The following is a 25661-nucleotide window of genomic DNA, read 5'->3' as shown; positions in this document are numbered from 1 at the left end:
AATAAAATATGAGATCCCTGTAATGTGGTTTTGGGCCCATTAATGGCTTCAACATCAAAATACAGTCCAAGAGATACCATAACAGGGAATAAAAATACCATTGTGAAATTTTCACTCTGCTGCAGAGCGTGTGCTGATATTAAACTTTCTGGCAGATTAAAAACTATGTGCCAGACCGAGACTTGAACTCAGGATCTTTGCTTATTGCAGGAAAGTGCTTTACCAACTGCGCCATCCAAGCATGACTCATGATTCATCCTCACAGCCTTACTTCAGCCAGTACCTCATCTCCTACCTTCCTAATTTCACAAAAGCTCTCCTGCAAAACTTACAAGACTAGCACTCTTGGGAGAAAGTTTTATATCAGTGGACACTCCACTGCAGAGTAAAAATTTCATTCTGGAAACATCCTCCAGGCTGTGGCCAAGCCATGTCTCTGCAATATCCTTTCTTCCAGGAGTGCTAGTCTTGCAAGTTTCAAAGTGTGCTTCTGTGGAGTCTGGAAGGTAGGTGGTGAGGCACTGGCAGATGTAAAACTGTGAGGACAGGTTGTGAGTCACACTTGGGTAGCTTAGTCGATAGAGCACTTGCCTGTGCAAAACCACAGGTGCTGAGTTTGAGTCCCAGTCTGGCACACAGTTTTATTCTTCTGGTAAGTTTCATAAAAATACCAATAGTTTACCAAAAACATCTGTGCTGGGTGTGCTAACTTTTATCAATTTAGTACCAATTTATTTGGTTTTAAATTTTTTACACTATATTGTGCTTTCAGTCTGAAAGTGTTAACCACTTAATGTGTAATGTTAACTTTAAAAAGTCTGTACCATTTAACAAATGACATTTTAAGGGCCATAGATAAGCATAATTTTATTCTTGTTGTTGTGGTTGTCAATCCAAAGATTTGTTTGATGCAACTCTACATGCTACTCTATCTTGTGCAAGCATCTTCATCTCCAAATAACTACTGCAACTCACACCCTTCTGAATTGGCTTACTGTATTCATTTCATGGGCTCCCACTACAATTTTTACCCTCCTTACGCAAACACACTCTTCCCTCCAATTCTCAATTGGCAATCCCTTCACATTTCAGAAAATGTCCTATCAACCTATCTCTTTTTCTCATTAGGTTGTGCCTCAAATTTCTTTTGTCCATAATTATATTCAGTACCTCATAATTAGTTATATGATCTACCCACCTAATCATCAGCAATCTTTTGTGGCATCACATTTCAAAAACTTCTGTTCTCTTCTTGTCTAAACTGTTTAAGATCCATGTTTCACTTCCATACATGGCTACATTCCAGACGAATACCTTCAGAAGAAGTTTCCTAGCACTTACCTCTATATCTGATGTTAACGAAGTCTACATTTTATATCCTCTCTACTTTGGCCATCATCAGTTATGCTGTTGTCCAAATAACAAAACCCACTTACTACTTTAAGTGTCTCATTTTGTAATACAGGGTGTCCGAAAAGACTTTCCCTGATTACATAAATTGATAACTCAGGCTAGAAGTAAGATACAAATATGAAACTTCTGTTGAATTGTTTACAACTATCAATTTTTTTTTTTCTGTTTTAGGTTTGCAGTACGTAAGTAGTGGATGAGGTGCAGTGCCCAAGAAGCCATGTTAACCAATCAGGAGAAGGCACAGTATGTCCTGTGGTACCATGAGACTCGATCACCAACCACAGTGCAGAGACACTTCCAGACAACATTTGGAAGGAATCCACCTGATGTCAAGAGCATTAAAGGCTGGTGTGAGAAGTTCAAGAACACAGGAGCAGTTGCTGACCTTCCAAGATCTGGTCGACCAAGAAGCTCAGCAGACAGGGTGGAAACTTGTAAGGCAGTATTTTCTGTGAAGTCCGAAGAAATCGGTGCGCAGGGCCCCATGTGAATTACAGATGCCAAAAAGCTCTCTCCATGACATTTTACACAAACGTTTATTGTTTCGTGCATACAAAGTGCAAATCGCTCAGGCCTTGTTGCCCAATGACAGTACATGTCGATATGACTTTGCGGTCGAAATGCTATCACGTATTGAGGATGATGATGGTTATCTCAGACGAATTGCCTTTTCCGATGAAGTGACCTTTTTTGTCAGTGGAGTAGTGAATTGCCATAATGTGTGCATTTGGGGTTCACAAACCCCTGGTGAGGTCATGGAGTGCACCAGAGGCAGTCCAAAGGTGAATTTTTGGTGCGCACTGTTGCATGATCGAATTATCGGGCCATTCTTCTTCGCAGAGGCTACCATCACATCTGCAGTGTATCTGGACATGTTGCAAGTGTATGCTGTTCATCAGCTGCTTCAGTATCTCCCCGATGTCTTGTTTCAGCAAGACAGTGCACTGCCTCATTGGGGTTTGGACATCCGTGCCTATCTCGATATGACCTTTCCTGGATGATGGATTGGTCATGATGGGGCAATGGTTTGGCCTCCACACTCTGCTGACATAACCCCATTAGACTTCTTTTTATGGGGTTATGTCAAAGACGAGGTCTACCGAACACGTGTACCAGATCTTGAAACCCTGCGGCAACGGATAACCACAGTCGTTGAATCGATCCCTCCAGATATGTTGGCTAATACGTGGACGGAAATTGAATATCACCTAGATGTGCTACGTGCTACCAAGGGTGCTCATGTGAAAGTTTACTGATGTGTGAAAAAAACTTTGATAGTTTGTAATGTAATCAGGGAAAGACTTTTCAGACACCCTGTATAATTCCCTCAGCATCACCTGATTTAATTCAATACATTCCATTATCCTTGTATTGCTTTTGCTGATTTTCATTTTAATTCTGATTTCAAGACACTGTCCATTCTGTTCAAATGCTCTTCCAAGTCCTTTGCTATCTCTGACAGAATTACAATGTCATCAGCAAACCTCAAAGTTATTATTTATTCTCCCTGACCTTAATTCCTACTTCAAATTTTTCTTTTGTTTCTTTTGCAGCTTGCTCAATGTACAGATTGAACAACATTGGTGATAGGCTACAACTCTGTCTCACTCCCTTCTCAACCACTGCTTCCCTTTCGCACCCGTAGGCTCTTCCTGCTATCAGGCTACTGTAAACATTGTGAACAGCCATTTGCTCCCTGTATTTTATCCCTACTACCTTCAGAATTTGAAAGAGAGTATTCCAGACAATACTGTCAAAAGCTTTCTCTAAGTCTATAAATGCTGTAAACATACATTTACCTTTCCTTAACCTATCTTCTAAGAGAAGTTGTAGGATCAGTATTGCGTTGCGTGTTGCTACATTTCTCCAGAATCTGAACTGATCTTCCCCTAGGCTTCTACCAGTTCTCTCACTCTCCTGTAAAGAATTTGTGTTAGTATTTTGCAACCATGACTTTCTGAACTGATGAGTCTGTAATATTCACACATGTCATCACTTGTTTTCTTTGGAATTGAAATTATTAGATTCTTCTTGAACCTCAGGGCATTTCACTTATTACATTCATCTTGCACACCAGATGGAAGAGTTTTGTCATTGCTCACTCTCCCAAGGCTGTCAGTAGTTCTGGCAGAATGTCACCTACTCCCAGAGCCTTGTTTCAACTTAGGTCTCTTACTGTTCTGTAAAGTTTCTTGCATATCATATCTCCCATCTCATCTTCATTTATGTCCTCTTTCATTTCTATAAAACTGCCTTCAAGTTCATCTCCCTTGTGTAGGCCCTCTATATACTCCTTCCATCTTTCAGCTTTCCCTTCTTTGTTTAGGACTGGTTTTCCATATGAACTCTTGATATTCATACATACATCTGCTTCTCTTTTCTCCAAAGGCTTCATTAATTTTACCTGTAGGCAGTATCTATCATTCTCCTAGTGAAATATTCTTTTAAATCCTTACAGTTCTTCTCTAGCTAGTCCTGCTCAGCCATTTTGCACTTCCTGTTAGTTGCACTTTTTAGATGTTTGTATTCCCTTTTGCTTGCTTCATTTGTATGTTTCCTCCTTTCATGAATTAAGTTCACCTTCTGCGTTATCTATGGATATCTATTAGTCATTGTCTTTTTACCTGTTTCATCCTCTGCTGGATTCACTATTTCATCTTTCAAAGCTACCCATTCATATTCTACTGTAGTCCTCCTTCCTCTTCTAGTCAATTGTTGCCTAATAATCCCTCTGAAACTCTCAAAAACCTCTCGTTCTTTCAACTTATATAGGTCTCATCACTTTGATTTTCTATCTTTTGGCAATTTCTTTAGTTTTAATCTACAGTTCATAACCAATAGATTATGGTTAGAATCCACCTCTGGCCCTGGAAATGTCTTACAATTTAAAATCTGGTTCCAAACTCTCTGTCTTACCATTATATAGTCAATCTGGAACCTTCTGGTGTCACTGAGTGAGGTGACACAGTGGTTAGCACACTGGACTGGCATCCGGGAGGATGACAGTTCCAAACCACATCCAGCTACCCGGATTTCAATTTTCCATGATTCCCCTAAATCGCTCCAGGCAAATGCCAGAATGGTTCCTTCAAAAGGGCACAGCCAATTTCCTTCCCCATCATTGACACAGTCCGAGCTTGTGCTCCATCTCTAGTGAGCTCGATGTCAATGAGAGGTTTAACCCAATCCTCCCTCCTGGCATCTCTTCCATGCATACAACCTTCTTTCGTGATTCTTAAACCAAGTGTTAGCCATGATTAAATTATGCTCTGTGCAAAATTCTACAGGTGGCTTCCTCTTTCATTCTTTTTCCCCAGTACATATTCAGCTACAGTTTTTCCTGTATTTCAAATTAAACAATGATAAACCTTGAAACATATTATCTCAAATCAACTATTTTCCATTACCAATATTCAACTGGTCGTAACTCACTGACATTTGGAGATAGAAATATATTTGTTTATTTATTTTCAAATTGTTGAGAATTTAATGCAAAATGTAAAAATTACAATAGCTCAAAATCCAAAATTTTCAACATGACGTTTCTTTTCACTTTCTGTCTCACAAATATCGAAGTAAAGTTGACTGCAACACTTAGCAACAGAGTGTTTGACCCTAACCCAAATTGATATTATATAATTCTATTTTTTGTTCATAAGTCATATTTGTAACAATAGGATAACTGTGTTGATTTATTGGGGATTACATAGATACCACATGATGATTCTGAAACCATATTTTAGGATTCCTGTAAGAAATACATATTTTGCTACCATACTACAAACTGAGGAACTATAACAACTAAACATTGTAACAGGATAATAGGTTTCATGGCGGATCTGCTCATTTGGCAAATTCCAAAATTGTGTCACATGTTAATGAAAGAAGTTACAATGCAATATTGAAATTCAATTAAATGATTATTTTCAAAAGTTATGTCCTTTCAGCTAACAATGGAGAACAAAAAGTCATTGTTTTATAAATAAAATTAAATCAGTTGGTGGAGAAAGGGACCAAGTCACTTTTGGGAGATTTTCGCTTTTTTACATAAATGTATTGAACAGACTAAGACACACCTTACTGTCATGAAACGAACTATGTTTGGCTTCTTCCTGTGAGAATAACATGAGGTCGATTCGTTACATACTGAGGAGGAAGGAAACAAGTCAGTGACTTAGTTCCTTTCACCGCCGCACGACATGTCCCGCCATCAGACTGTACTGTCAGTGAGCTTGTACTATGCCACATTCAAACTAGATGGCATTGGCTTGTAGCACACAGGTGCAGAAAGTGTAACAAAACACTAACTTGGCGCCAACTTTGTGATGTGTTATGGTTATTGTTGATTATTTTTGTTGTAAGTTATTGAATGCCATCTATCAAAATATCTCCCAAATGGAAACGAATGAAAGTGAGTACAAGAGGAAGAGAATCGAGGAGGCTAGAGTTCATGGATTGCCATGTAATAACTACAGTGGGAGAGGAGTTTCTGAAATATCTATCGGTGCTGATTGCATGTAATGCATCAGTACTGACATTTACGCATTCAGCAATTTCAGTGTAACATAAATTCCATAGCATGTGCTACATGCTTTATGATTACTTAATAAATTCCAGATGCTGAATGGAATGTTCCCAATGTATCACTGAGGATTATTGCATTGAGATACTTTCAAACTTTTTAAATATGGAAAATAATAGTCAGTTAACAACAGTCAACAAGGGTTAATTGTGGCAGGGGTCATTATGAAAAGGAGATGAGTAAAAGTTGTCAGTGACATTGATAGCATCAAGAATCAACATTCCATTGTTTACCATGCCATTGTCTGTGGAAGAAGAGTTCATGTCTGCAAACATGCTTTTCTCACTCTTCATGCTGTATTACAGAAACCCGTTTTTCGTATTTGTCAGTTACTAGTTAAAGGTCAAATTCCAAAGGACAAGTATGGAACAAATTCATGCATAATCAAAATTTCGGAAAATGTAATAAATTTCATAGATACCCATATCACAAATTTCCCATTCAAAAAAACTCACTATTCTGGGAAGGAAATGCCCACTTGGATCTGAAAACTGTGCACAAAATGTTCCTTATGAATTATCCAGAAGTAAATATGAAATACAACTTCAGAAGTAAATGTGAAATACAACTTCTATAGGAAACATTTTTGTGAAAGTTATACTTTTCCTTTTGGTCATCCCCAAATGGATGTATGTAGCAAATGTGAGGAACTTCAGTCCAAGTTTAAAAGTCCACATATCTCTGACAGTAGTAAAAGAGCTGTACAACTTGAATTGGACATTCACAAGTGGTGGAGCAGGACGTTTTATAAATTCATTGAAATAACTGAGTAAGAATGTATGTGCAGCGAAAACATTGTTGCACTAGCTTTCAACTTCATGAAAAACTTGCCTCCTCCAAACTTCCTAGTGCAGGAAACATTGTATTTACGTCAGCTGTAGGTTAACTGTTTCTGCATTTATGATATAAAGTCCAGGCATCCCATGGTGTCTTGTATCATGAAGGTGAAGCAGAAAAAGGTAGCGAATGAGGTCTGTCCATTCCTGTACCACTACATAGAAAACTAAGTAGCAAAGAATGTTACAGAAGTATGCCTGTTCTCAGACAGAGCACCTGGTCAAAATAAAAATAATACTGTAGTAAGGATGACACAGTGAAAAATTAAAAAAAAATCACACATATTTCCAAAAGGTCACTCTTTTCTTCCTTGTGGCCATGTGTTTGGAATACTGAAGCGACAAATAGGGAAATGTGTGAGAGTGAACACCCCTAAAGAATATGTGGAAACCATAGCAAACAGTATTTATGAAGTTACAGTCATTATGGTGGACAGTGAAGACATAATGGGCGTTGACACATGTTGGCCTCGTCATTACAAACCAACAAAAACAAAATTTTTCTGTGGCAATTTTCAGAGAATTTTGTTGTGAAGCAATGAAATTGGGACTCATGACTACCTACCCTTTCATACACAGCTGTGCCAGTCACTCCTTTAATTTGGGAAAAACTAAACTTGCTTCATTTCAAATTGGGTTGTAAAGGCTACATGATGGAAGAAAAGGTTAGGAACAATAAAAAGAAAATTTAAGACATTCGGAAACTGGTTAAGTTTATGGATGGAGAAGACATTGAGATTTTTTATGAGGATATATTGAAACAGCCGACTATAAGTGATAACTCAATATGATAAATTATGAACTATCCAGAACGTTGAATTCTATGAAGTAGTAGTTTTCATGTTCAGTTGAAGATAATCTTTCATTAGTTCATCAATAACTTTGAGTTTTAGACCAGTAATGTGTAATTTTGAATGTGTTATACTCATGAAGAGTGCTAAATTCCCTTGTTGACTGGAATAAGAAACTATGTTCTAAATTTTCAATTTTTTTTCCAGAAGATACTTCTTAGAACACATGAAAATTATTTTTATACCCAGTATGTATGATAAGGATGCAACAAATGTCAAAAATTTCAGTGCAATTTGTCAAATAGTTTAACAATAAGACTGTTTCTTGTCTCTCCTGAAAAGTAAGAAAATGTGACCTAGTTCCTTTCTCCACAAACCAGTCCAATTGCAACCCAAATGCATAAAATTTTAATTACAATATTAAGTTCTCCATGACATCAGAAATATTATAGGTGCAGAAAATGTAAGGGCAATTTTGGAATTGGTGGAAAAATTCCTTTAAGTTGAAGCATTTTACACATCCATTCACAATCATCTTAAATTCAATAAAAATTACATTTACTTATTTATTTTTGCTTAAATGGAAGATGGTCGTCTGAAGAAAAGTTAACTCAAATGTGGTTGCTACCACATTCATAGAAATTAAAAGTAATTTAATAACATGGGAAAAACTATTCTGATTTAAAACCAATATAAATTAAAGTAACGTTAGCTCTCAGGCAGATTACTTCTGGGATTTAGGAACATACATATTTATATTTCATTTTTGTCATCTCACATCCTTTAAACTGGTGCGGAGAGCCACCTTTTTATACAGATTTTTTGGAGTCACCAAAAGGCGGTTCAGAGTGAGGTTATTTTTAAGCAGTCACCAAGACCTCCAATAGATTATTTTTGTCAATGACTTCAAAAAGCAGGTTGGCAACAAAGGGAAAACATGGCCAGCAGCTAATGTTACTGTGATTTGTATTGTACACTATGTTAGTAATAAATATAACCATATGATGACTTATTTTGATTTATTAGTTGGTGTGTCAAACATAGTGCATAGCTCAGGTGAACCTTGGGAACATATTCATGGAATGGACTGCAGCTACAAGGTGTACAACTTTGCTTCCGCCATTTGCCGACAGGTGGCGACAATGGTAAGTGGCGGTCGAAAGAAACAGATCACATATGTCAGGCAGTTAGCTTGGACCTCGGTCAACATAATCTCATTCAAACATTAGTCGATTTGTCTCTGCAACATAACGTTGTTGTTGATCGAAAATGTCAGTTTAGGAGCCTAATTCTCATCATTTGCAGGAGGTGTTACTCATTTTGTTTCAATATGAAGAAAACTGTGTCTGAGATTCATCGAATGCTCTCAAGTGTGTATGGTAAGGACACTATTATTGAAAAAACATGTGGTGAGTGGTTTCAATGCTTCAAGAACGCTGATTTTAACGTATTTTAATGTCGTAGGCCGGCATAGTGGTGGAAGAGAGAATGTTTTCGAAGATGCAGAATTGGAGACATTGCTGAGTTGAAGACTCACGTCAAACTCAAGAAGAATAGGCATGATTAGTAGGAATGACACAGTAAGCTATTTCAAAACGTCTCAAGGCTATGGGCATGATTCAGAAAGAAGGAACTTGGGACCCGTGTGAGCTGAAACCAAGAGATGTTGAACGGCGTTTGTGGGAGAGGCAAAAACAGAAGGGATTTCTGCATTGCATTGTGACCAGGGACAAAAAATGGGTTCATTATGATAACCATAAGAGCAAAAAATCATGGGGATATCCAAGCCATGCTTCCACATCGACAGTCAAACCGAATATTCACAGCTCCAAGATTATGCTCTGCATTTGGTGGGACCAGCTCGACATTGCGTACTATGAGGTGTTAAAACGAAGTGAAACAATCACAGGTGCTTGTTATCAAACACAATTAATGGATTTAAGCAGAGCATTAAAAGACAAACGGATAAAATACAGCGAGAGGCACGATAAACTGAGTTTGCAGCACGACAACGCTCGACCCCATGTTGCAAAAGAGGTCAAAACATACTAGAAAATGTTAAAATGGGAAGTCCTATCCCACCCGCCACATTCTCCAGACATTGCTCCCTCTGACTATCACCTGTTTAGATCAATGGTGCATGGACTGGCTGACCAACACTTCCAATCTCATGAAGAAGTCACAAATTGGATCGATTCATGCGGGATTCATACACTGCCTGAAAGATGGGAGAAAGTAGTGGCCAGCGATGGAAAATAGTTTGAATGATACATGTGTAACCAATTTGTTTCATTACAGCCTCAAATGTTGGGGAAAAAACAGCAGAAGTGAAGTTGTACACCTTGTAGTTTAATTAATCATTTGTTATAAATGAAATCCATTGAATGGGGCCTCAGAATATAATTTTTTATTGACCTCAAGCACAGAAAACACCACAATACTCATATTCAGTATACTTTTCTGTCACATATCATAGTGTAACAAATGCAGTTAAAACAGTAAGTAGACGACCCTACTTAATTCATAAATTTTAAACTAAACATCTTTATGGAAAAAGCAAATAAGAATACTTACGAAAGCAAAGGAATAATGTGTCAACAGCCATACTGTAAACTCCAAAACACACATGTGCTATGAAATATGTGCCTACGCCAACAAGAAAAACAGGTACGAGATTGTATTCATCAGAATCTTGCCTTCGGTCAACGAACACGTAAAATGATAGTGCCAACATTCCAGCTGTTACTGCCAGTTTTCCCAAGAACAGTAGGAAATCAGTAACCTGTAACAATGAGATTTCGTGTAATCAGACATCTAATTACCGTTGTGCATAAAAGCTACAGATCACAGAAAAGATGTTTAATAGAAGTTATTTTTGGCAGGAGTTGGACACGAATATTCATAACAAAATATTTAAATCACCAGTCCTTACCACATTCCATTCTTTAAACATCAGCCTATAAATATCATAAAACTGCTGCTAGCAGAAGTGAAGGTTTCTGTATCCTCAGTAATAACTGATGTAGAACTAAGACATCATTAAGGATAAATGTGGAGTGCATTTGAAGTTATCATGGCAACAAAATACTCATTATATTAAATGGGTAATCAAAAAATTTATACATATGTTAATGTACCTTTGCTGTGCTTCCCTGTGATGACAGGGACCAAGGCAACTCTCAAAAAAGCATTACATCTGGAATGGAAAATGTATAGTAATCTCATGAATGGGGAAAGCAATATTTGAAAAGGAGTACACTGCTACACTCACTTGGGAAATACGAGTTGGAAAATTGTGATCATGGTGCTGATGCATGTACTATGAAGAGAAAGCAGAGTTGAACAAGATTTTTTGCTAGAAGAATAGAGATTCTAGAAGTGATTTTCAGATACTCTCTGTTGTGTTTCTCTTTATCTTATATGTCCCTTGACCTAGCAGAAATCAAAATGCTTTGGACAAATAATGCTTCTTGCAAATCACTGTGAACAAAAAAATTGTAATAGTAGTTGATCGTTCATCATATTACATTTTGTATCAGAACAGGTGATGCAATTCCTGATTAATATGAGGCACTACTGATGACTCCTACTTGGAATGAAGTTTAGTTTGATTGTCTTAGAGTTGATTGCCTCTTTGAGTAAGTTTTAATGCTGTGAAAAAGAGGTAAAGGTAAGTCTGATTTTCTCTGTAGCACTACATATGGAAGATGGCACTACTTGGTTTACTACCTGTGACCTTGTCTTTTCCTATAACTTGCTACAAGCGTCATCTCCCTGAACGCAGCAGAAGTATAGATAATTGTAATCCATCACACCTGAGGGAAGGTCTCAGTTTCTCATATACAAAAATGATTCTCTGTGAAAAAAAGCCATCTATGAAGTCACAAATTACATTCTCACAGAACATCACAGGAAACATTTCAATTTAGTACTTTATGTGCCCTTCCCAGGCCATTGGTTATGAGCATCATAAAATTTCTTTATGGATGGAAGCTAAATCAAGGCATTAATGAGTTTACCTTTTGCACTGATGGATTTTTAACTTAATTACAGAAAATAGAGGATCATATTAACAGTCTGTACCAGAGCAGAAAAACTGAACTGTGAAAGACACAAGATACAATATGGTGCTTTACAAGATCTATTCCTGTTCTTGCCCTTAATGAAGGACCTACTAAGTACATCAAAAATTTATTCAAAACTGTAATGGATGTTCATGGCTCAGGTTTCTGCATCAAAAACAATACTTTGCCACATTTCCTACCAACTCACTTGCTCCACAAGTATATAAATGATTTGCTGCAAATAGTTTACACATTGATCTTTTTTTAAGAGGAAAAATACTTAAGTCCTTCAATAAGCTATCATTATTAGAACTTATGTACCAAACTGAGGCCTACCATACTCACAATACTCCCCCCCCCCCCCCCCCCCCCCCACTAATCACAGAAGATTTTTCTCACTCTCTCAACTTTCAGAATATCTCTGTCAGATCACATTATTCTTCACAACTAATTTCCTAACCACACAACCCATCTCTGTGATTACTTACTTGTAGGACTTGTTGCATACACCCTTCTACCAGCACCTATTCAAATCCTGTCATTGTTCAGCTTTTTTTATATTAGGATCACCACTTCCTGCTTCCTATCTCTTTGCCATTTCTTATTTTCTGGTATTCTGATATGCAATGAAACAATGAAACTTTCGCTACTTGAGTTGGGCCCCCCATGAAAAATGAGTGACCATATGGCAATGACCGAGAGTGGAATAAGGATGGACTAGGATGATGTGGGGGTTGGGTGAGTGAATGAATGCAACTTTTGGAGGGGAGGGAAGGATTTTGGGTAGAACGTCTCTCTTTTCGGAGTATGATGATTTATCCCCACACCCTCCACCCAACAGTTTCTGCCCCTTCTGTCCCATAACCTCCTCTCAATTCGTATCCCCTCACCAGTGGCTAGCACACTGGACTCGCATTCGGGAGGATGACGGTTCAATCCCGCGTCCGGCCATCCTGATTTAGGTTTTCCGTGATTTCCCTAAATCACTCCAGGCAAATGCCGGGATGGTTCCTTTGAAAGGGCACGGCCGACTTCCTTCTCCATCCTTCCCTAATCCGATGAGACCGATGACCTCGCTGTTTGGTCTCTTCCCCCAAAACCAACCAACCAACTATCCCCTCACCATCACTGTGCATTTCTCTCTGCCAATGCACCCTCCGATCTTTTCCATTTCTCTTCTCCTCTCATTTCCACTCCCCTTTTTTTCTCTCTCTCTCCCTTCCCCATAGCCCTCCCAATGCTGTACCAGGCATCCTTGTCTGCCACTTCTGGTCTCATCATGTTTCACCAAGCAGCTCTGTTTCCTCTTCCCCCACCTATACCCTGCTATCCATCCCCCCTTCCCCTCTCCACTATGGATTGTTGCTCCCATTCGAGATGTTTCAGTTTCACTCTGGCCTGAGCAAGCAGAGATAGCGGTCATGTGTGTCTGAGATGTGCTTGCTTGTGTGAATGTGTGTGTGTTTTTTCTTTTCTGATAGAGGCTTTGCCCAAACTCTTAATGTGTAACTAACGTTTTGATGTGCCTGCCGGCAACTAAACTTATCATCCTTACTGTGAGTAGCAGCTGTTTGTAATCCTTTATCATACAGTATACAGACATGATGTAGAACCTATGACTTTATGTGGCCAGTTATTGTACCAGGTATCATGGTAAACCTGTAAAACACTAACCTAGAATTAAGTAGACTATCATATCAACATATCTTAGTTAAGTAACCTTGGGAGGCACTGAACAGGGGTGTCGAGCTCGAGATCAAATTCCGAGACCTAGTCCCTGGTCAATGCAGGTGAAAAGGGACCTCTACTACTCAATCTAACCTATCCCTTTTTACTGCTCTTCTTAAATAAAAAATTCTTTTATAGTTTGCTATTTCCAGTATGATACATAATAGTTTTTTATAAGTGTAATACAGCCATCATTTACACAAAGAAAGAGGACAAAAGTTCTCCACAAGGCCCCACCTCCACATGGTGCTGCGTGGGCAATGGAACCCGCTGCCTCAGCTGCATAGCATGTGAGCTGCATGATGGGGTCCACTGGTCTTGGCTAAATGGACTGACTGGAGCACTACGGCCCACACAAAACTTGTTGGATGGTGACAAAACTTGTCAGATATTTTTCTTTTTTTTATAAATACAAAGTGCAACATGTAATACATATTGATGCTTGCATTTCAACCCTACATTGCCTTACCAGTACTGGCACCCAACAGCAAGTCACGACACTAATACTCCCAACAATGCAATTCCTGCAGCGCACGTTCTGAACATCATTCCTATAAAGTTTAGTATCAATATGGTAAATAGTTTTCCATCTACACTGTCTAACATAATGGAAGCTTAATTGTAACTACCCTGTAATACATTGCTAGTTTTGTTTTGGTAATCCAACTATGTTGTATCTCCCTAGGTGCAAAATTCATCCCGACTCTCTAAATAAATCATTTTTAAGCTCATTTACTGCAACCATTCCTCCTTTTACTTTCAAATTCAGTGAATGCTTCATGCCACACACTCCTCATATTCATTTTGGCTTCATTCAGCTTTTGATCATCTACTGAGCTAGGATTTGGCTTAAATCAGAGATGAAGCTAAGCTCCGTTTACTATGACAGAAACTTTCTAACATGGCTATTGTACCATGATCGGTCTTTCCATCCTTCAAAACTATGCTCAGCACATACTTATCCATGGCATTTTATACAAGGCTTTTGAGTTTTACACGTTTGTGCTCCACATCTTGAACCTTTGATGTTGACTGCTTAGATATTCAGCAATTTGTATTCTGTAACTTGTTCTAACCAAAAGTATTTTCTTTCCTTTTTAAACATTTCTTATAACAACCATAGTAAGTGATGCTTTCACAGCCTTATTAGCATTGATTCTCCCCATGACATTAATTGATTCAAAAAGTTTGGGTCTATCAATAGGGACGGCTGGGACATTGCACTCAACAGGTAAATTCTTCTCTTAACTGCCTGAAGTAAGTTTTAGACAAGACATTCAGAACATTAACTCATATCTCTTTCTCTGACACCAGTTTCAATTGCATGGCTGTCCCATTCTAAAGCAAGCTGGCAAGTTGAAGTCTCTCCTCGTTACAATTGCATGATCAGGACACTTACTCTTGATATTCTTCAAGCTGTCTCTGAAGTCCTCTCTCAGTACTGCCCCTAATGCCCATGGTCTATAAATGCACCTGACTGCCATGTTTTGCCCAAATTTGATGCTTACATTTACCAAGACTACTTCACATTTGAAATTCTGTAATAAAGTCGCCAGACACTATAGAGTTCATTATAACAATAAATGTATGACACCATGACTGGCACCCAGGCCATCCTTGCAATACAACTTACAATCTGAATTTAGTATTTTGCTGTTGATCACTGCTGGTTTCAGCCAACTTACTGTTCCTAATACTGGTACTATGTGGGTATTACTACCTTTAATAACTGAGACGGTACTATGTGGGTATTAGGGTATTACTACATTTAATAACTGAGACTATCTCTGAGATCTCACCACAGATGATACTGCAGTTTACTAACGACACATTAACATTTTATTTTTCTGGTCTGCAAGGCTGAAAGTTCTCATCTAAGAGTAATGTGGCTGATCTGCATTTGATTTCAGCAGGCATTTCATCATTGGCCCTTAGGAGGGGTTCCTCTAATCTTAAGAAAACACTATGTGCATGCCACACACACTCTGCTAGCTGAGTAATAAAATTCTTTGTGTAGTGCACTCCAGATGTATTCAGGGGAGCCTTACAGTTCTCCATCTGACAGTGTTGGAAAAATTTGCAACCAGCATTGTCATAGAACTGTCTGAGCTTTGGTTTAGACCCTAGACTTGGCTCTAACCCAGAGGACTGCAGTGCACCACTGTAAGTTGCCTAGTGCTTGTTGGAAGTGGTGGTTGTTTGTGATCATTACCAAATTTGCAATTAGGTTTAGCAAAATCTTTGGAAGATGTGAGGAAGCAGTATAATTTTTTTTGTACTACAAATTATTGTGTGCAAGAGGGATCAGGTGAATAGGGCAGCATAGTTTTTAAGGTATTGACATCATATTCACACTATCCTCATTTTGGTTTTTTGGCAATTTTTCCAATTTATTTAAAGAAATGTTCTGATCGTTCCTTCAGCATGAACACAGCCAGCCATCTGTCCTGTCATCTTATAAACACCATTACAGTTATGTTATATGTGTCTATATATTTGGGGTATATATTTTCATTGTATTATGATGTCAAATCATATGAGGCCTGTTCAAAAATTTCTGGAACATTCATAAGTTTTACACCACTGGTGTGTTGGAAACAAACGTGGTTGGCATTCCTGCACACGCCTGTGTTTAATGTGAAATTGCCACAAGTTTCATTGTTGTATGTCTGTTAGTAACTGTTCAGTGCTGTATTGAGTAGAATGTTATGTTACATAGTTTGCAAATTTTGGAATGGCAGAGTTAGAGGAGCAATGCATCTGCATTCAATTTTGCACGAAACTCAAGAAAACCTTTATAGAGACACATGAAATGATGCAGGAAGCCTAAGATGTACTTGGTGTTACAAATGGTTCACACAGCTTAAAAATAGCTGGGCAGAAGTTAAAGATGACCCTTGTTCACCATGCCCTTCAACATCTACTGACGACATTCATGTCAGGAACATCAACTAAATTGTGTGCACCAATTGAAGACTGACTGTGTGACAGATTGCAGAGAATGTAATATTTCAGTTGGATCATGTCATGAAATTCTAACACAGCATCTTGGAATGCACCATGTTGCCACCAAGTTCATTCCATGGCTCATGAGTCAGAAATACAATGACCTTCACCTCACAATCTGTGAAGAGCTTTTGGATCATGCAAATGAGAATGAGATATTCTTTAAGAGTATCATAACTGGTGATGAGATGTGGGTCTGTGGTTATGATGTGGAGACCAAGGTTCAGACTTCACAAAGGGTCAGGAAAAGTTCTCCAAAATTAAAAAAGGCTCATCAGATCAGGACAAATATCAAAGCCATGCTGAAAGTTTCCTTTGACTTAGAAGGACTACTTCATCACGAATTCGTGCCAGAGGGACAGTATGTTAATCAGTGGTACTATTGGGACATGTTGTGACACCTGCAAGAAAATGTGGGAAGGAAATGGCCTGAAATGTTGTGAAACAACTCGTGGCTTGTCCGTAATGATAATACAGCCACATATTTGTCCCTGTTGTTGCGTGACTATAGCAGAAAAAATGAAATCACTGTGCTGCCGCATCCTCCGTACTCTCTAGACTTGACCCCTGTGGGCTTTTTTTTTATTTCCAAAGTTGAAAACCCCATTGAAAGGACAAAGATTTGCAATGACAGATAAGATAAAAGAAAATTTGCAGACAGAGCTTTGTGCAATCCAGCAAGAGGTGTATGAAGACTGCTTATGGAAATGACAATGGCAGTGGGAGTGGTGTATCAGTTGTGGAGGAAAATATTTTGAAGGAGACCATGCACAATAAGTAAAAGGTAAGTGTGGAAAAATTCTGTGGACAAAGTTCTGAAATTTTTGAACAGATCTCATATATCACTATCAGGTGATCCTGGATGGATAAGTCAGTAAACAGAAATTTTAAAGCTGACATAACGATAATTATTTCAGATTTTTGAAGTCATCTCACCTTAGATTTTTTGCAGATGATGCAATTGTTTATAATAAAGTGCTATAGAGAAAGTTGCAAAAAGGTCCAGTCAGATTTTATATAAATTTAAAATGTGTGAAAACTGGTAAGTTGCTTTAAATGTTCAGAAATGTAAAATTCTTCACTGCACAAAATGCAAAACTGTAGCAACCTAGGACTACAGTACCAGTGAGTCACAACTGGACTCAGTAATCTCATACAAATAAATGAGTGTAGCAATTTGTGGGGATATGAATAAGAATGATCAAGTAGCCTAAATTATACATAGAGCACGTGATAGAATACATTTCATTGGTAAGATACTCCAAAAATGTAGTCAGTTTGCGAACGTGAATGCTTATAAAACACTTGTGTGAGGAACCCTAGAGTATTTAAGTTGTGGTCGCCACTTCATTTGTGCTCACAACTTAAATATTCTTGTGCAGTATAGGAGCAGATGATTTGCTGATGATGACTGACACTATGCTAAAACAAACCTAGTCATTTAAAAATAGCCCAAAACTGGCTATAGCAAAAAAATAAAGATTTAAAAAAAAAATGGTGAGTGCATCCTCTCTCAACTTTTCTTAAATCAATAATATCTACAGATTTTTTGAAGGCTCAGCATGGATAAAACAGAAAGGCATCAACCCAGAGCACTGTCATACACCACAGGGTTTGGGAATAATTTTAGACTACATGCTGAGTTTTGAGTAGCACTGTGGGAGGGCGGGGGGATACCTCAATTTTGTTTCATTAACAGAATCCTTACCACTAGGACTCAACCAAGCATGGCTCATATGGAAGTTACTGAAAATGCTGCATGCAGTCATTAGCAGTTCTAAGGAAAATATGATAAGGTGGAGTTTCCCTATAGTTTATTCCCACTGTGGCTGTTGAAAAGACCATTCCCAACAAGTTCGAAGTAGATGAAATTAGCACAGCCTGGCTTGTGCAGGAGTTGGACAAAAACACCAGAAAGATAATACCTTATCATGTCTAATATGGTTTAGGAAACCTGTTGATATTCAAAACATCTTCCAGTCATTTTTGAATGGATAAATATAGGTCCTGTATGGTTTTCAGGGGAATCATATACCATTGTTCCTGCAAAATAGTGGCACGTTTGGGTAACGATGATGGAGCTGGATAGTGATTACACACTTTCTTCTCCAAAGTAGACCACAAAAGCTCAATAATGTAGTGATTTGGTGTCAATGATATCCAGGAAAGATGTGACAATTCATCCTTTTGATCACAAAACCAACCCTGGCTGATGTGAGCCGTGTGAATGGGGATCTTCTCTTGGACCACATCATAACTATTGAGGAAATAAGCTTTGTACCATGGCGTGGATCTGATCAGCCTTGGTACTAAAGAGACCTTGCAGAGTAACCACAATACGCATGGAATACCATGATATGGCTGCTCAAATCATCACCAAATGGCCACCATGTTTAACTCTTGGGATGTAAACTCGATCATAAGCTGGATACAGTGTGAAAAAGGACTCATTTGGCCAAATAACTTTCTTCCATTGCTCCATAGGCCAAGTTTTATGGGTTTGGCGCCATGTTTTCCTGTTAAGGGCATATGCATCACTGATGAATGGTCCTGGAATTCCAATTCACCCTACAATTCTCTGCTTATGGAGCCTCCTTCATTTCTTTTTGGTGCTGTTATGGTTTGTGAGTGTGATATTCAGTTCTACAGTGACATTTGCAGCTGTAATCCTCTTATTTTTTGTCACAATCCTACCAACGACCTTCTACCATGAACACTCAACACATACTTTCTTCCATGTTGTGACTTAGTGGATGATGTTTTTCTTCTCTCTCTATATGTGGAACAAATCTTCGATACAGTGCGTCTTGAAACACCAAATACTTCAGCTACCTTGGTTACAGAAGCACCCACCATATGAGTACCAACAATCTGTCCATATTCAAGTTCACTTAGTTCTGACATAAAGCACTCAACTGCAAAGAACGCTGTTCTACAGCAACTGACACTTGCAACATATTTAAGCTATTGCACAAGTACCATTCATGGTCAAATACAACAGCATAATATGCAGACTTGGCTAGCATCTGGATTTACATTCACGTGTGCATTTCTCATGGTGTTCCCATATTTTTGTCCAAGTGCTGTACTTAAAGTGAACCCACAATAGCAAGCAAAAAGTGCTACAGCAAGGCCCTTCACTGGGTGACTGCAATACGACATCCAGTATCATTGGCCAGCATCACAGAAAACCAGAAAGTGTGATGAATTGGGGTGTCACTGATAAAACATGTGCTATCCAATGCTACGTACAGAGAGCCACTGAACCAGCAACCATTGCATCAAGGAACTTTTAGGATATGGATACTACCTCTCCTTCAGCAAATTTCACATACCATGATTTAGGAGGACAACAGCCACACATGTATTGAGAGGAACAAAAAGTACCATTACTACTTCTTCCATGGTCTGCACTTTCACTTGTTATGTTACACGTCAAAAATGTCTGGAAAGTGGTTGGTCAACAATTTTCTGTCTCAGTCTTCGAGCAACTACCCTTGTTTTATAGTGCTGCTTGAAAACTGTGTGATATATGATTCCTCTGGAATGTATTCAACCTCCTTTGTTTCCCTGCAACACCACTTAAAGGCTCTGATCACAGCACATATGGACATAACAACATGCTGCTCAGTGGCAGAGATCATTCTCAATTTTGCAGTCCTAATCATTTGTTTATTGTCATGTATCTAAGCTGTACTATGAAGACAATTTGAATAATGTGTTATCTTTGGCATTTCAATGTTCACAAATTTTTGTTAATTTTCTTACTTGTTGAAGGAAAATAGATCTGATGAAATGAAATGAAATGTCATATGCCGAGGGCCTCCCATCGGGTAGACTGCTCGCCTGGTGCAAGTCTTTCAATATGACGCCACTTCGGCGACTTGCGCGTTGATGGGGATGAAATGATGATGATTAGAACAACACAACACCCAGTCCCAGAGCGGAGAAAATCTCCGACCCAGCCAAGAATCGAACCCGGGCCCTTAGGATTGACAGTCTGTCGCGCTGACCACTCAGCTACCGGGGGCGGACACTAGATCTGATTAGTAGTACAGAAGGAAGAACCTATCAAACATGTAGTGGATTTGGAGCAGATCACCACTAGGAATTCTAAAGATAAATAGATAAACACAAGTGGCAAAGAACAGTTTTGCTACGAGGCACCAATTATGTGCAAGGCAGAGTCCAGTAGCTAAAGGGAAAAATATTTTTATTTTATCCATCATTCATAATTCCAGACACAACTGTACTGAATAGTAAGAAAGAATACTAAACAGTATCTTCACTCACAAATATTCACAAATGTAAATATTTGTAACTGAAAATATTAATTAAAACTGATTGGCAGTCATGTGCGTGAGGTTTGCTTCCTTGTTTGTGTTTCTCTTTTTCCAACAAAGGCTGTGGCTGAAAGCTTATTTGTGTCTTTTAATTGTGCCTGTCTGCAACTTAGCATATTACCTTTACAGTAAGTAGAAATCTATTTTCCTGCATTGTTGGGAAGAAAAAAGTTTGTTTTGGGGTAGCAGATCACAAGTTTCAGGAAACCATATGTTACCTCTCAGCCATGGAGCAGAAAACTTGGCCATGCGGGGTAGCTGTGTGGTCTTAGGCATCTTGTCACGGTTCGTGTGGTTCCCCCTCCCCCCATTGGAGGTTCGAGTCCTCCCTCGGGCATGGGTGTGTGTGTTGTCCTTAGCATAAGTTAGTTTAAGAGTTGGATTAAGTAGTGCGTAAGCCTAGGGACCGATTATCTCCGCAGTTTGGTCCCATAGTCCTTACCACAAATTTCCAGGAAACTTGAGCCAAATGTGTAAGAATTTTTGTGAAGATCAGGTACTGATTGCTTTGGGGGGGGGGGGGGGGGGGAGGAGCTGACAATCTTGGAAAAAATGTAAAAAACAATATTCAGAGTGATCTGTAAAAAACAGGAGCAGACAATGAAGTCACTAATGTGGGTTCTGTGTGACTCTTATCGTGTCACAGCCATGCTTGGCTTCATTCTGTTATGAAGTGAGTAAACACAAAGCTGAGCGAGTTCCCTTAGACAGCTGTGAGATACTAATTTGATAATGTTCCAAAGGATGTCATAGTTTTATTGTACAGAATGGGATATAATAAAATGTATCATAAGTGTTAGAGCTTGTCAAAATCTCCAGAATTTATAGGTATAATCATATAGCAGAAAGTGCAGGTTGGAATGACAACAATATTATGAAATGTATAGATCACTTCTCACTGTAAAAATGACACATTGAGTTGCAGACAGGCACAATGAAAAGAGTTACATATTGAGCTATCAGCCAATGCCTTCTTCAGAGGAGAAAACACAAATACATTCACACAAGCAAACACACCTCGTGCACATATGACCACTATCTCTATATGCAACAGCCAGAATGCAAGAGAGATCTGTATAAATACAATATTCTGGCCATAGCTGCCAGAATGGTGGTCATGTGTGTGTAAGAAAAGCTTGCTTGTGTGAATGTATGTATGTTTTCTTTTCCACAGAAGGCTCTCACTGAAAGCTCAACATGTCAGCTTTATGGTGAGTAACAATCTGTCATTTTCACAATATTGTTGGATGCATAGGTATTTTACAACAAAAATAGTAATTAATAAGTATTTAGTTATTTTGATTAGATAACTGATATTGATATTGTATATTGATAATACATTTTAGAAGCACTGGGAGGGGGGGAGTCAGAATGTGATTATAACTTGCCACCAAAAGACAGGCGACAAGCCTTGTGTTAATAAAGCAGCAGACTAGCATCTGGCTGTTAAGGATCCATGTATAGAAAGGCTCTGACAACTAAAATCAGAAGATAAGGAGAATGCATTATTAATTAGTATAAAGAGGAAATGAACATGTCCTGAAAACACTACACTCATAAGTGGTGACCATGCAGAAGATTTTGGAGGAACATATCACACAGGTATAAGCAGCAGACGTGGTTGTTGTTCATGAAAAGAAAGAAACAAGAGAAAAGGGTAATTAAGATAACTGAAAAATGATTCTTTAACCACTGAAAAGAGAAGCTGGCATTAGATTTTAGATAAAGAGGTTACACTAAAACTTCATTTATAAGTTTTTCACTTATAAGTTTTTCTCACTTATGGCAAAATATCCAGTGTGCACAAGTTATGATGCATGTTTCAGAGTGGGTTGCCTGGAAGTGGATTGGTAAGACTATAATAAAATTTGACAGTGTGATAGGGAACTTTGTCAAAGTTAGGCATTGGTCAAATTTTCTTTGATCAAATCTAGTGCCTCACCTTAGATTTGATCAAAGAAAGTTTTCACCTTATGTTTACTGCATGGATAAATCAGCAGCTTGGAGCACTAGCATTGCTCCAGCTGTCTGACACACAATGTTTATCAATATGACTCCCAAATTTACATGGTGCGTCGCATATATAACGAAATTGATGGAAAATTCAAGGCAGATGAAGCACTGTGTATGTTACGACATCCTGAATACAAAAACAGAATAAAAAGTGAGAGCTATAAAAAAATTGTGGATGCTATTAGCTGCGAAGTATGGCCAGGATATACCCCCAAGAATACAAAGGAGAAAATCTACAACTTCTGTGGAAATAAAATCAGTTTATGACTGCAGTATATATTAAATTTATTTACCTTCACATATTCTTCCTTCAGTGCGTTATAAATAGCTTCAAACATTTCTGGTATTATTTTAGTCAATGTGTACTGCAGCATTAGAGCACTATACCGCTACCGTAAACTAGAGTAGCTAGAAATCGCAGTATTACAGCAAGTCTGTCTTTTGTGGTTGTATAATTTCTGAGGAGAGTGTTCAGTTTCATAATATGAGGAGCCAATTTCTTGAGCACATAATGAAATGTACTCTCATCCATTCCCAAAGGGATTATTATGCAACTTTACATCCTCAACTTGCAGCTCCCATAGCAAATTTTGCCAAGCCCCCTTGGTTTTAAGAACATTGTCACGTTTCCCACAAAATACACTAGTAACAAGAAATCATGGATTAAGACAAAAGTTTTCAAGAGCTGCCTTCGCAGTGTCGATGCAAAAACAGGTGCAGCAGGCCAGAAGGTTTTATTGTTCGTAGTCAGGTATGTGCAGCACATCCTCCCCTTACTTCCTATTTGAGAAATGTGACTGGGGAATTCTTTCCAGCGAACTGCATGAGTGAGTTCCAGCCACTTGACCTTGGAGTAATATATAATTTCAAGTTACATTATTGAAAAATGCTCCTGCAGCATCCCATCAAGTGTGTAAACATTGAAAAAATGGAAGAAATGAAAATAAACATTTTACAAGTAAGATTTTTACTTGCCATTTATTTCATGTCGTGCTGCCAGGGCCAAAGAACACTTTAAGAAATTATTAATGAATTTGTTTCTTCTAATAGTCAATGCACTACATTGCAGCCTCATGGCACAAAGTTTCAGACGATACTATTCGGAACTGTTTCTGTAAAGCTGGATTTGGAAATGAAGTCCATGATCATGGTGGAAATGATCATACTGATGATATTCCACCTAATGATGAAGAATGGAATCGACTTTAAGAGCACACATTATTTGAGGATTACGTGAACATTGATGTAAACCTCATCACTACAGAACCCATGATTATCGCTGACATAGTTCAATGTGCATCACGGGACCTGGACAAGGAAGAAACTGACGATGAGGATGATACAGAAGAGCTTCAGCATTCCTCCGTGATGTTTAATTATGCAGTAAATGCGTTAGAAATATTTAAACAATTTGTGATGCGCCGCAATGTTTCTGACAAAATAGTGACTGAGTTATCCCATTTTGAAGGTACAGTGTATGCTATTGCTGCGTCAAAGAAAAAACATGCAAAAATTATGGACTTTTCTTCAAAATGATGTTTTCTTCTGTCTAGAGGTTTACATTTTTCTTTATAACTTTGTTAAGTACGGTGCCTACTAAGCCTATATAACGTTTTGTAGAATGAACCTTTTTAATTACTGGATTTATCATTTGTGTTTACCAATTAATTTGATAGTATGATACTGTATTTCATATATACATTTTTCACACTATTACATTTTTTTCTGTAGTCCGTTGAAAAACATATAAACGAAAGTTTACTGTATTCACAAGGAGGCCAGTGAATGGAATGAACAGGTATTTGTATGAGAACAAGCAAATCACAATAAGAAGTTAACAATAGTGGGGATGAAAGCCAAATGGTAAACATTATACAATTCCTATAAATGAGAGACTGCTGGATCATGACTAAATAAAGAAACTAATTGCAAGCACTACAGAAAACACTACAGAAAATATTAATTTAATTTGAATATTATTAAGAATGAGAAATGCATGGAGACAATAAGACTACACCAAGAATAAATAGTCAGAAAAATTTGAAACCAACAATAGCAGCAAACAGAGCTACAGGGAACAAAAAGAGCTAACACAAGTCACAGAAGAGAGGTAGATAATTCTCCACTAAAAAGTTTGTCTAGGTTACAACCAATTAGCAGACAGGCCTGACAGCATGAGCAATAGTAGCAGCTGAGCATCCAAAAATGAGGTGATTTATGTTTGCTGGAAAAGGGCTGGGTAATTTCCAAGAATGATTGCCTATCAAAGCCGCAGGTTCCAAACGATACATATCAAGCGTGCGATCATAAATTGATAATGTGGCTCTGGTGGCGGGTGTTATGATCAATTATTTGTGACCGTCATTTTTATCTGTTTTCTGTCATTCCCTCAGTTGCTCTAAATTACATATTTCCGCGAATTATTTGTGAGTTGCAAAGGAAACCAAGACAATTTATGTCTGTAGTGAGTGGGATGTCTGGTGTTCTTGACATTCCTTTGGCAGATTCTCTCACATGGAAAAATCTAATTCCACACTTTCCCTGCATAGAAAATTGTTTGAGTTTTTTTCACAAATATGGAGTACTACTGGATGAGGAAATGAGGGACAGTGTAGAGTGTGTTGATGCGAAGTGTGTAAAACTTTGTAAGAAGAGTTTCGATGCTGACATACTGTTACAATTTCATTGCAGAGTGTGTGGAAAACAAATGAGTATCAGGAAGAATACATGGTTTGACTCTTCCAAATTGTTCATACAGACCAGTGTAATTCTTCTATCTTGCAGGATTCAAGACTACACCTTGCAAGCAACAGAATCGGAAATTGACTCATCTGTTAATACCGTGTGCGACTATCTCGGGTTTTGCAGAGAAGTGTGTTACGTGG

General features: G+C 38.2%; 1 protein-coding gene across 2 annotated transcripts in view; it reads right to left on the bottom strand.

Annotated features, from left to right (window-relative positions):
• LOC124544887 (choline transporter-like protein 4) overlaps window positions 1-25661 on the bottom strand; it is a 253893-nt gene that overhangs the window by 3628 nt on the left and 224604 nt on the right. For both annotated transcript variants that reach the window (XM_047123619.1, XM_047123626.1), the window contains exon 11: window positions 10197-10404. In XM_047123619.1, the coding sequence (XP_046979575.1) occupies window positions 10197-10404 (208 nt within the window). The remainder of the gene's footprint in view (window positions 1-10196; window positions 10405-25661) is intronic.

The sequence above is a fragment of the Schistocerca americana genome, chromosome 1, assembly GCF_021461395.2.
Source record: "Schistocerca americana isolate TAMUIC-IGC-003095 chromosome 1, iqSchAmer2.1, whole genome shotgun sequence".
NCBI lineage: Eukaryota > Metazoa > Arthropoda > Insecta > Orthoptera > Acrididae > Schistocerca > Schistocerca americana.
Note: the sequence above shows the minus strand (reverse complement) of the source record. Positions and strands in the feature narration are given on the sequence as shown.